The sequence below is a fragment of the Thalassophryne amazonica genome, chromosome 9, assembly GCF_902500255.1.
Source record: "Thalassophryne amazonica chromosome 9, fThaAma1.1, whole genome shotgun sequence".
NCBI classification, from domain to species: domain Eukaryota; kingdom Metazoa; phylum Chordata; class Actinopteri; order Batrachoidiformes; family Batrachoididae; genus Thalassophryne; species Thalassophryne amazonica.
Window position 1 is genome coordinate 30,562,894 of NC_047111.1, and position 13,071 is coordinate 30,575,964.

Consider the following 13,071-nt stretch of genomic DNA (forward strand, 5'->3'; position numbering starts at 1 on the left):
CCTGAGGTTCCTCGCTTTGTCAGTGTGATGTAAGGGGTAAGCCTAGGCTAAGCATTAGCTAATCAAATTGATGCCATTGTCTCACTGGACCAAGAACCATCATCTCGGTCTTATCAGAGTTTAAGAGTATCATCAGCATAGCAATGAAAGGTAATCCCAAAATGCCACAATATGTGCCCAAGGGGTGCTATATAAAGGGAGAAAAGCAGGGGGCCTAGGATGGCCCCTGTGGAACCCCAAATTTCATGTCACTAAGGTTAGAGGTAGTATTATTGTACAAAACAGTGAAAACGACTGGTCAAGTATGACGTCTACCATACAAGGGCCCTCCCAGTAATCCCAAAAAGATTCTCCAGCCTATCGAGTAGAATATGATGATCCACGGTATCAAACGCAGCACTGAGATCTAACAGCACCAAAACTGTAGTGGTGTCTGAATCCATTGCAAGCAGAAGGACATACCTGGCTTAAAATGCAGTTAAAGAAGCTTAATTACTTTTTAAACCATCTCACCATTATAGAACAGTTGAGATCTGAGCTGTCTTAGTTTATTCATGATATTTTCATATGCAATGACTCCTCTCTTGTAGCTTCCTTACTCATGGTACTGTGAGTGGTTACATTTACATGAAGTATCTCAACCACATCTGATATACTGCCAGTGGTGCATTCCCAGGTTTCCCTACATAGGTCTACATACAATGGAAATGAGTCTTTGAGACGTTTTTAATGACATCTCTGCTTATGTATATGTACTCTTGTACAGGTACAACCCCAATTCCAATGAAGGTGGAACATTGTGTAAAATGTAAATAAAAAACAGAATACAATGATTTGAAAATCCTCTTCAACCTATATTCAATTGAATACACCACAAGGGATATATGATGATTGGATATAAAAGGAGCATCCCCAGAAGGCTCAGCCATTCACAAGCAAAGATGGGGCGAGGATCACCACTTTGTGAACAACTGCATGAAAAAAATAGTCCAACAGTTTAAGAACAATGTTTCTCATCGTTCAATTGCAAGGAATTTAGGGATTCCATCATCTACAGTCCATAATATAATCAGAAGATTCAGAGAACCTGGAGAACTTTCTACACGTAAGCAGCAAGGCCAAAAACCAACGTTGAATGCCAGTGACCTTCGATTCCTCAGGTGGCACTGCATTAAAAACCGACATCATTGTGTAAAGGATCTACCGCGTGGGCTCAGGAACACTTCAGAAAACCATTGTCAGTTAACACAGTTCGTTGCTATATCTACAAGTTAAAAAGTTAAAACTCTACCATGCAAAGTGAAAGCCATACATCAGCAACATCCAGAAAAGTCGCCACCTGCTCTGGGCCCGAGCTCATTTGAAATGGGCAGACGCAAAGTGGAAAAGTGTGCTGTGGTCTGATGAGTCCACATTTCAAATTGTTTTTGGAAATCATGGACGTCGTGTCCTCCGGACAAAAGAGGGAAAAGACCATCCAGATTGTTACCAGCGCAAAGTTCAAAAGCCAGCATCTGTGATGGTATGGGGGTGTGTTAGTGCCCATGGCATGGGCAACTTACACCATCAATGCTGAAAGGTACATCCAGGTTTTGGAGCAACACATGCTGCCATCCAAGCAATGTCTTTTTCAGGGACATCCTGCTTATTTCAGCAAGACAATGCAAAGCCACATTCTGCACGTTAGAACAGCGTAGCTTTGTAGTAAAAGAGTGCGGGTACTAGACTGGCCTGCCTGCAGTCCAGACCTGTCGCCCATTGAAAATGTGTGGCGCATTATGAAGCGCAAAATACGACAATGGAGACTCCGGACTGTTGAACAACCGAAGTCGACATCAAGCAAGAATGGGAAAGAATTCCACCTACAAAGCTTCAGCAATTAGTGTCCTCGGTTACCAAACACTTATTGAGTGTTGTTAGAAGGAAAGGTGATGTAACACAGTGGTAAACATACCACTGTCCCAGCTTTTTTGAAACATGTTGCAGGCATCCATTTCAAAATGAGCAAATATTTGCACAAAACAATAAAGTTTATCAGTTTGAACATTAAACATCTTGTGTTTGTGGTGTATTCATTTGAATATAGGTTGAAGAGGATTGGCAAATCATTGTATTCTGTTTTTATTTACATTCTACACAACGTCCCACCTTCAGTGGAATTGGGGTTGTATGTTTGTTAAATAAAATCAATCAATCAAACAACCTGGATGTAAACCATGTGACAGCCTTGAGGTGGTAAACTCTGATTTTTTTATGATTCTTTCAGACTGGTGTTTCCAACAGTGACACAGTTGTTCCTCTTGAGGAGGACGAGTGGTGAGTTTGTCCTGTTTGTCCTTTTTTGAAATATTCAAACATCTGCTTTATTTCCCTCCCAAATTCTTTCTTGTGTTTTTCTCCTATGACTTACTTCCATTTTAAGCTATTAGACATCACAGAATTTTAATTTGGGCTTGTAAAAGTATAACATCATATAACTCTAAAGTTACAGGACAGATATTTTTGTTCACTGTGACAGATAACCTTTTCCAGAAAAGGCTGAATATGGTATATACATTACTCCCTGTTGGAGGAACACTGCTGGGATTAATAGGCTTGTCAGTGTTATGTTTGTTGTGGGTAAACTAGTAGAATCATTGATTCGAGACACCTTAGTCAAACATAAGGTAGCCAACAGCCTGTTTACGGAGGCCCAGCATTGTTGGAATGGACACAACGTCTATATGGGGATTTTGGTTAAAGCCATAAGATTTGGACTTAAAAATAACATTTCGATCTCTTCCAAGTTACAGGCATATGTGGTGGTAGGGAAGCTGTAGACCAGGATCCGCGATTTCCTCTTGCAGAGAAAGCAGTGTTGGGTCATGAATGGTGCAAAATATAGCTGAAGCTAAATGACAGATGGCATCCCTCAAGGGAGTGTGCTGTGACCTGTATTGTTTGTGATGTTCAATAACAATCGTCCTGATGTCTTGGCTAGTTGGCTCTTGGTTGGTCAAAGAGCCACTGCAATGGGACATCAAGACCCTGGGGAATGTCGACTATGTGGAAGCTTCCTTTCAGTGCATGGAAGTGCAAGGTCCTTCAGACAGGAAGAGGCATCTGAACCACACTAGTTGATGGAACAAACATAGAAAGTGAAGGACTTACGAATGACAGCAGATCACCACCTCAAGTTCCATACTCCAACAGTGATGGCAAATACAGGAAATCGGGCACTGGGACTGATAAAGATGTCTTTTTTTTTTTTTTTAACTGCTATAGTTGAACTATGGTACATTACCACTTTTGTACAATTCCATGGTGAGACTATGCCTGGAATAGTAATGTTTTGTGATTTGTAGGCTAGTAAACACTAGAAAACATGTAGAGAAGGCCAACAAAACTGGTACTATAGCTCGGGGAACTAATATACAACTACAGAGTCTGAAGATACCATCTTTGAAACATGCTAGAAGAAAGGGGGCAGGTTCCACCTCTTCAAGATAATGCTTGGTATTAAGAGGTTATCACTGGAAGTCTACACTTGGTTTTCAATCCCATAGATCTAATAGGTATCAGTGGTTCAAACTATTGGTAAGTTTGCGTGGGTAACAAAACAATGTGAGAAAACGTTAGCCAAAAGGTTTTCAAAGACTGGAATGTGCACCCAGGAGAGGTCATGGCAACTTGTTGGCAAATTGTTTCAAATTTTGGAGAGTGAGATATGTATGACATACATACCTCTAGCAAAACTGGAATTCAACACCAATGCATTTATTCCTGCAAGGTGTACAACATAAGACTTCAAGTACTGGTACGTTAGTTTTCATATTGTACACAGTGAACTGAAGTCAGTGGTACTCTGTTAAAAGTGTTAGGTGTCACTGTTTCTGTTGCATAGAATTAGACCATTGTACTATGTCTTCTTTTAACATTGAATCCAAAACATTACAGTGTTCATTTACTAAACCAAAAATAACAAAGTAATGTTAAATTTTCAGCACTGAAGTTTGCTGATTTAGGCAAAATTTTTGTTGTGTTGTTTTAGTTCAATTTAAAACCATGTTGTCCTCCTAATAGAGCACAAACAAATTTCTGGATTTACCCCTTTATGTGGCACCTCCTCAAAATGGTGTGAGACCAGGCCCAATGTTTTCACCACAGTTTGGATAAATGTTTTTAATTTGCCATCAGACTGAGTTAGTCCAGTAACATTGTTTAGCCACTGGACACTTATGGATTGGGACCAGACCTTGTTAACTGGAAAGCTGTTCTGTTTACTGCAAATTTCAATGTAGATTGTGACATTTAAATAAATAATTGCAAATGTCCTGGCAATTAATAAAAAAACAAACGAAAATCTGTTTTGGTAAAAATGGCCCATCCCAATGTTGTTTCATTATCTTAATGGATCTTTCTTTGTTTTTCTAAAAGGCACAACGATCCATTGGAGGACGAAATATTTGACGAGGAGAGAGGAAACGGTGAGGGGATGGGGTCTCTAGAGATGGACGAACCATTCTATCCTGACACCAGCCAATGGGAAGCAGATGAGGAGGACAAGGAGAAGGTGGTCAAGCCTTCTGTGGCAGCAGCCATCACAGAGAAGGTGACACTTATCACTCGTTATTGACTGCATTGACAGAACCTGATGTCTTTTTTTCTTTTGTGAATATGCATTCCTGGGTGTGCGTGAGCGTGGAAAGGAGCATTCATACAGTATGTTCATGTCCAGAAGTCTGAAAACAAATTATTTCAGTAATCTAAGAAATGACATACATGGCTTTCAAATTGATTCTGAGGAGGTGCAGATCTGGCTAAAGTAGCAGGGAACCTTAAAACCAACCGGAACGTTTGTTGAAGTAATTCCAGGTCTGTGGGCCGTGGTAAAGATGATACTTCGTTTGTTGTCTTTGTCAGTGTTACGTATTCTGACTATGCACCAACTGAATGTGTAATGCAGGGTTCATTATAGTATATAAATTCCAGAATGAATGTTGCATTTTAAGGTATATACACAAAAGTAAAAGGTATTCACTCATATTTGATAGTTTTCCTCCTCTGGGAAAACCAAACTATGTAAAAATAAAATAAATAAATAAATAAATACTAATTGGCCTTTGAAACATATGACTTTTACTAAAGGTTTTTTTTTTGTTGTTAAATGCATTTAAACAGTGTTTATAGTGTGTGTGTGTGTGTGTGTGTGTGTGTGTGTGTGTGTGTGTGTGTGTGTGTGTGTGTGTGTGTGTGTGTGTGTGTGTGTGTGTGTGTGTGTGTTTGTATTATACAAATAATGAATGTTTATGAGTTCAAAGGTGCAAATATTTTATGAGGTGAAAACTGGAACAAACCAAGCCGAGTTGAATGGTTTGTTCCAGCTTTCACCAAATTAAATATTCGTTCCATTGAAAGAATGTAAAAACATTCATTATTTGTTTTATAAAATGGCTAAAATAGATCCTTGTCATTTGATATTTTATTAATTTATAAACAACAGAAAAGGGACTTACATTTTGATGTTCCACTGCTGCTAAAGTCCAAATTGTGAAGTGTAGTCCAGTGATGCTGTGCACTGACTTCGGACTTCCATAAAAAAAAAAAAAAATAAAAAGACTTTGTGTAGTTCCTCATTCCAACCAAAAATCACATCAGTTTTTCATCTAACAGTTCTTCATGCATCCAGACAGCTTACGGTGGAGTGGAGTTTGTGTGTATGTGTGTGTGTTACAAGAATTAGCAGCATCAGTTAGCTCAATCAAATCATTGTGTCGTTGTCCCCCACACGTGCGTGCGCACACACACACAACTGTGTCAGTGCTTGTGCACGCGTGTACTACCAAAAAAAGACTGGGTACATCCTTAGTGCAGCGAAAAAAAAATTAGTCCAGCTTTTCATTCTTTCTTCCTGCTAACAGCCTCCAGACAGCGTAGTGGATTTGTTTTGTGTGGGCGTGCACTTATGGAGAGTGCAGTGGTACCAAACGTATGGGACCAAATTTGCACTCTAAATGGAACCAAACTGCACTCTTAATGCAATGCAACACAAATTGGATGAATTAATCCATGTCATGTGACATACAAAGCACCAATCAAATGACAAGGATCCACTCAGCAGTTTTTAGTTATATAAATATAAATATATATATACAAGGTCTGTGAGAAAAGTATCCGACCTTTTTATTTTTTGCAAAAACCATATGGATTTGAATCACGTGTGATTGCATCAGCCAAGCTTGAACCTTCGTGCGCATGCGTGAGTTTTTTAACGCCTGTCGGTTGCGTCATTCGCCTGTGAGCAGGCTTTGTATGAGCAGTGGTCCACCCCTCTCGTCGGATTTTTATTGCAAATAAATGTCTGAACCATTTGGAGCTTTGCTGCATCAAATTTTTCCAGAAAATGTGAGAGACCTCCAGGTGGACACCATTCGGAAAATTCAGATGGCTTTCAGGGACGATTTTATAGGGATTACACAGATTAAGGAGTGCTCCAGCCGGTTTAAAGACCGCCCACAGCGTCTGAGAGCGTGGCGCACTCTGAGCGCCGATCGACAGGCTGACACCCCGCTGAAACAACCAGATCATTTCCAACGTGAAGGCTTTGTTGATCTGGGACGTCGTCTGACTTCCACAAAAATGGCAGAAGACGTGGACATCAAGACTTTTTCGGCACATTCCACTGTTACAGGAGTTTTTTTCATGGAAAGAGAAGCGGAGGGATGTGCCACCGTGCCGCTCATGGCGCGGGACAAAAGCACCTCCGTGTTGGTCTCACAGGACGGCTTTCAGATGGCTTTCAGACGGCTTTCGGTGGCTTTTCAGTCGTGTGACTATCCGAGAAATTGAGCATGAGCTGGACATGCCCCAACATGTCCTGTGAGGCTTCATCACGGCGTTGCTTTGCGCCATGTGGCTCCACCGCGACACGCGGAATTCCTCCGCACGTCTGTCTCAATGTGCCGAAAAAGTGCAGATGTCCACATCTTCTGCAATTCCTGTGGAAGTCAGACGACGTCCCGGATCAACACAGCGTCCAGTGTGGAAATGAACGGCACATTTCACTGTTACAGGAGTTTTTGTCATGGAAAGAGGAGCGGAGGAATTCCGTGCGTCGCGGTGGAGCCGCATAGCGCAAAGCAACGCCGTGATGAAGCCTCACAGGACATGTTCTGGCATGTCCAGCTCATGCACAATTTCTTGGATAGTCACACAACTGAAAAGCCACTGAAAGCCATCTGAATCTTACGAACGGTTTCCAACACGGAGGTGTTGTTTGTCCCGCGCCATGAGCGGCTGCGTCCCGACGTGCGAATCCATCCGCACGTCTTTCATTACAAAATCTCTTTTAACAGTGGAATGTGCCGATAAAGTGCTGATCCCGACCTCTTCTGAAGCTTCTCTGCTAGTCACACGACATCCTGCATCAACAGAGCCTTAAATTTGGAAGTGATCTGCTCGTTCCAGCCTGTCGATGGCCGCTCGGGGCGCGGTGCGCCCTCCGCCACTGTGGGCCATTTTTAATCCAGTTTTAATGGTCCTTAATCCATGTGATACCGATAGAATCTTCACCGAAAGCCATCTGAATCTTCCATATGGTTTCCATCTGGCTGTCTGGCAGAGTTTCCGAAAAATTTTCATGGAACAAAGCGGCAGTCGCTCAGCCATTCCTAAACAATAAAAATCCGACGAGGGCAGTGGACCAGTGCTCAATGACGCAACCAACAGGCGTGAAAAAACTCACGCATGTGCATGAAGGTTCAAGCTTGTCTGATGCAAGCGCACATGATTCAAATCCATATAGTTTTTGAAAAAAAATAAAAAGGTCGGATACTTTTCTCACAGACCTCGTGTGTGTGTATATATATATACACACACTCAACAAAAATATAAACGCAGCACTTTTGGTTTTGCTCCCATTTTGTATGAGATGAACTCAAAGATCTAAAACTTTTTCCACATACACAATATCACCATTTCCCTCAAATATTGTTCACAAACCAGTCTAAATCTGTGATAGTGAGCACTTCTCCTTTGCTGAGATAATCCATCCCACCTCACAGGTGTGCCATATCAGGATGCTGATTAGACACCATGATTAGTGTACAGGTGTGCCTTAGACTGTCCACAATAAAAGGCCACTCTGAAAGGTGCAGTTTTGTTTTATTGGGGGGGATACCAGTCAGTATCTGGTGTGACCACCATTTGCCTCATGCAGTGCAACACATCTCCTTCACATAGAGTTGATCAGGTTGTCAATTGTGGCCTGTGGAATGTTGGTCCACTCTTCAGTGGCTGTGCGAAGTTGCTGGATATTGGCAGGAACTGGTACAAGCTGTCGTATACGCCGGTCCAGAGCATCCCAAACATGCTCAATGGGTGACATGTCCGGTGAGTATGCCGACCATGCAAGAACTGGGACATTTTCAGCTTCCAAGAATTGTGTACAGATCCTTGCAACATGGGGCCGTGCATTATCCTGCTGCAACATGAGGTGATGTTCTTGGATGTATGGCACAACAATGGGCCTCAGGATCTCGTCACGGTATCTCTGTGCATTCAAAATGCCATCAATAAAATGCACCTGTGTTCTTCATCCATAACAGATGCCTGCCCATACCATAACCCCACCGCCACCATGGGCCACTCGATCCACAACATTGACATCAGAAAACCGCTCACCCACACAACACCACACACGCTGTCTGCCATCTGCCCTGGACAGTGTGAACCGGGATTCATCCGTGAAGAGAGCACCTCTCCACCGTGCCAAACACCAGCGAATGTGAGCATTTGCCCACTCAAGTCGGTTCCGACGACGAACTGGAGTCAGGTCGAGACCCCGATGAGGACGACGAGCATGCAGATGAGCTTCCCTGAGACGGTTTCTGACAGTTTGTGCAGAAATTCTTTAGTTATGCAAACCGATTGTTTCAGCAGCTGTCCGAGTGGCTGGTCTCAGACGATCTTGGAGGTGAACATGCTGGATGTGGAGGTCCTGGGCTGGTGTGGTTACACGTGGTCTGCGGTTGTGAGGCTGGTTGAATGTACTGCCAAATTCTCTGAAACACCTTTGGAGACGGCTTATGGTAGAGAAATGAACATTCAATACACGAGCAACAGCTCCGGTTGACATTCCTGCTGTCAGCATGCCAATTGCACGCTCCCTCAAATCTTGCGACATCTGTGGCATTGTGCTGTGTGATAAAACTGCACCTTTCAGAGTGGCCTTTTATTGTGGGCAGTCTAAGGCACACCTGTGCACTAATCATGGTGTCTAATCAGCGTCTTGATATGGCACACCTGTGAGGTGGGATGGATTATCTCAGCAAAGGAGAAGTGCTCACTATCACATATTTAGACTGGTTTGTGAACAATATTTGAGGGAAATGGTGATATTGTGTATGTGGAAAAAGTTTTAGATCTTTGAGTTCATCTCATACAAAATGGGAGCAAAACCAAAAGTGTTGCATTTATATTTTTGTTGAGTGTATATATATAAATAAAATGTAGGGGTGATGGCCAAGTGGATGGTGCGCTTGGTTTTAGTGCAAAAGGTTCCCAGTTTAAACCCCACCCCTGCTGGTTTTGCCATATATTGTGGAGTGGCGTCAGGAAGGGCATCCGGCGTAAAACGTGTATGTGCTGCGCAGTTTACCAGTATATCATTTCCATTTTGCGCACCCAATTTGCATATTGTGAGAAGGTTGGCAGGCTCAAATGACAGTCAGTCTTTTAATTTTCAGTAAATTTCCAATTCTAGGTAGTGTACTATACAGATTACAGTCTACTTCATATTTAATATGGCAGTGCTGGTCAAAACCTGTGGGTGATAGGTGCCCCCACATATTGAAGGTTACTACCTACAACACCAAAACATAACTATCGCAAGGGAATTGGGTTGTTTGTTTTTTTTTACTCTTTGTTCGAAAATAAAGATGCATAAACACAACAGACAATTGATCCATAACCTGTACAGCAAGAACATTGGATTATTAGAGGCCAGGCTCATTTGTTTCTGATAAACACAGCAGCCCCAACAATATTCATGTTGATTGTGCAGTATACCTATTGCCATATGGATCGTGTGCAATATGAATACTGCGCCCATTGTGATACTGTGTACAACACAGCCACAGCTGAATTGTCAAGTCTGGTGTGTCCGAGCTCTTGAGTGGCCTGATGTGCTTCGTCAGCAGTGGCTGGAGTGGAGCAGGTGGCCTCCAGGAGAGCGTTTGGTGACTCCTGATATAAACCAACTTTTGTTCTCATTGCAGTCTTCTTGGTTATTTCCTTTTTACCCATCTTATTACTTCTTCTGTTCATCTTTTGTCCTACATGTATGAAAAGGGCTGAAAGTTCAGTAATACCTTAAATTAATTTATTTTTAATTTTCCACTCACAGTAAATATTTAGTTAATAAACATTTTCAGTTCTAGAAATCTCAAACTCGTTAGCTTAGTATGACAAAGCTGATGCATTTGTGTCTTTATCTTTTTCATTGTTAATCTTGCCTTTTCTGCATCCAGGTGAACAAGGAGACAAGTATGGACGGTTTGTTATCCCAGCATTACTCTGTGGTGCGCCCGAAGGAGCGCCGCCCTGATGTTCACCAGCACAACCCTTTTATTAGGGGCAACACTATAATCCGCTCCAAGACCTTTTCTCCTGGACCGCAGAGCCAGTACATCTGCCGGGTACCTGTGACACACACAGGAACACTTTAGTGACACTAAAGCTCAAGCTTTTAAAAAATATATTGTAATCTGTATTCAAATAAAACCAAAATAAAATATGAGTAATCATAGAAAAAGAAAATGGACAAATGCTATTCAATCTGCCAAGACAAAGCAGGAATTATTTATGCTTTGTGATTTCAGATAAATCGCAGTGACAGTGACAGCTCTACTCTGTCCAAGAAGTCTCCGTTCGTCAGAAATGCCTCAGAAAGACGCAGCATGCGCATGAAAAAGGTCAGCCATCACTTCATCAATCCATGTTTGTTTCCAGATTGAAAGAACTTATTTAAAAAAAAACAAAAAAAACACACAAATGTTCACATTTGATCCCGAAGTCAAATTTGAATCATACAATAGCTTCCTTATTTATCAACGGCCTTTTAGGTGGCGGTAATGGGGGCGCTCTCTTTACAGTGGATGATGTCACATTTTTCTCTGATGCGTCTGACACCATCATTTGCTTGGTTCTGATCTTGAGGTTCTGTGGGATGTTTAGAACAAGCATTTGTTCATTTCTGGTTGTTATTTCAGGCCTCCTTCCACAGTGATGTAAAGTCTGTGTGGTCCCTCATGTTTTATATTTTTATACAGTAGTTTGTACAGTTCATCGTTTCGAGGTGGCTTTTAAGGAGGAACCTGATGACTTGTGGAAATACAAAATGTTCCGAATGTCTTGACTTAATCTTTTTGCTTGTCCCATCTTTAGCCTCCTGTGCAAGTTAAAGGTCTGGACGGCCTGCTGCGGACATCCCTGGACCTGGAGTTGGACCTGCAGGTGTCTCGGACTCGGCAGGCCCGGCTAACCCAGGAGCTACGGGTGTTGCGGGAGCTGAAGATGCAGCTGGAGAAGGCAAAGCAGCAGGGCCAGACTGAGCTGCCTTCCTGGGTGCAAGAAGACGAACGGTTCCGTCTCCTCCTTAAGCAGGCTGAGAAACAGGTGAGACACACTGTGACCCAAAATGAAGGCAGTGAATGTCTCGTCACCTCTGGTTTCACATATGAAACATTTCCACCGTGTGAACTTATGTCGCTACTAGGCCAATCTGAGAAGAATGAACATTATTATTGAACCACACACATTTATTTCCAAATGTCAGAAGCACTGATATTCCAAACAGTCCCAAATTAAAGACAGTTCAAAAGCACTTGGGGGGGCACTTTGAGGGGGCTACCATTGGTGAAGGGTGAAGAGTGAAGCAGGTGAGGGTGTGGATGTGAGGCCGTTGCAGGTTACTTTCCCAACTATGACTGACAGACAAAAGTTGTATCTGTTTTTCCCATCAGAGCCATAGAAGTCTAAAATTTCATGGTGGCGTCTCTCACTAGTCTCTTTTTTGCAACTGTGACTGGTGGTGCAGGAAACAAACGCTGCATTATGCACAGGTACTTCATTCACAGTAATTTCTTCTTTTGCTGGAGTGAACATCGCTTTGCTCTGTGTCCTTTGCAGACGCGAGAGGAGCAGCTGCAGGCACAACGAGTGGAGAAGATGATGAGAGCTGCAGCTAAGGGTGTCCACAAGATCTGGGGTCAGAGCCGGAAGGAGGTCCCTGAAGTCCAGACCTTCAGGTGGGTTGAACAACACAACAGGGTTAACTGTGCAGATGCAAAGATGATAGAAATTGTTGTTTGATGATAGAAAAAACTGCACTACTGCTACTACAATAATAATAATATAGAAAAAACTGCACTACTACTACTACAATAATAATAATAATAATAACAGACATAATAGTAACAAGCAGTTCGGGATTTCTGGCGTCCACCAATCTGGATCCAAATCACCTCCAAATTTCAATGGAGTCTTCCATGCCCTAATATCTATCTGTGGTGCAAATTTGGTGAGAATCCGTGAAGTAGTTTTGACGTAAAGTGAAATCTTGATCCAGAATCCGGATCTGGATCTGGATCTCCTTCAAAATTCAGTGGAGTCTTCCAGTCCCCAATATCTATGTGTGATGAAATTTTCACAAAAATCCACGCAGTAGTTTTGACGTAGTCCTTAAAAGTCTGCAAAGTGATATCCTGATCCAGAATCTGGATCCAGATCCAGATCACCTCCAAAATGCAGTGGAGTTTTCCATGCTACAATATCTATATCTGGTGAAAATTTCATCCAAATCTGTGCAGTAGTTTTGACATAATCCTGCTAACAGCAAGACAAATAATTAAACGTCAGTGATTTTATTACGTCCTTGGCGGTTGTAATAGCAAACATAATAATAAAAATGATAATGATAACTGTATAGAGCTTTCCCAAGAATCAAAAAATACAAATGAAACTCCATTCGTAAAGTACACTGCAACCATGCACAAAAATACCAAATTGAAGAGATGATTTGAAAAAAAAAAA

The 13,071-nt window shown here is 42.1% G+C and overlaps 1 protein-coding gene across 1 annotated transcript in view; it reads left to right on the plus strand.

Annotated features, from left to right (window-relative positions):
- Positions 1 to 13,071, plus strand: part of wwc1 (WW and C2 domain containing 1) — a 157,867-nt gene that overhangs the window by 132,968 nt on the left and 11,828 nt on the right. Inside the window, exons 16-21 of the mRNA XM_034177856.1 lie at positions 2,267 to 2,316; positions 4,417 to 4,591; positions 10,509 to 10,676; positions 10,860 to 10,952; positions 11,425 to 11,655; positions 12,169 to 12,287. Of these exons, the coding sequence (XP_034033747.1) occupies positions 2,267 to 2,316; positions 4,417 to 4,591; positions 10,509 to 10,676; positions 10,860 to 10,952; positions 11,425 to 11,655; positions 12,169 to 12,287 (836 nt within the window). The remainder of the gene's footprint in view (positions 1 to 2,266; positions 2,317 to 4,416; positions 4,592 to 10,508; positions 10,677 to 10,859; positions 10,953 to 11,424; positions 11,656 to 12,168; positions 12,288 to 13,071) is intronic.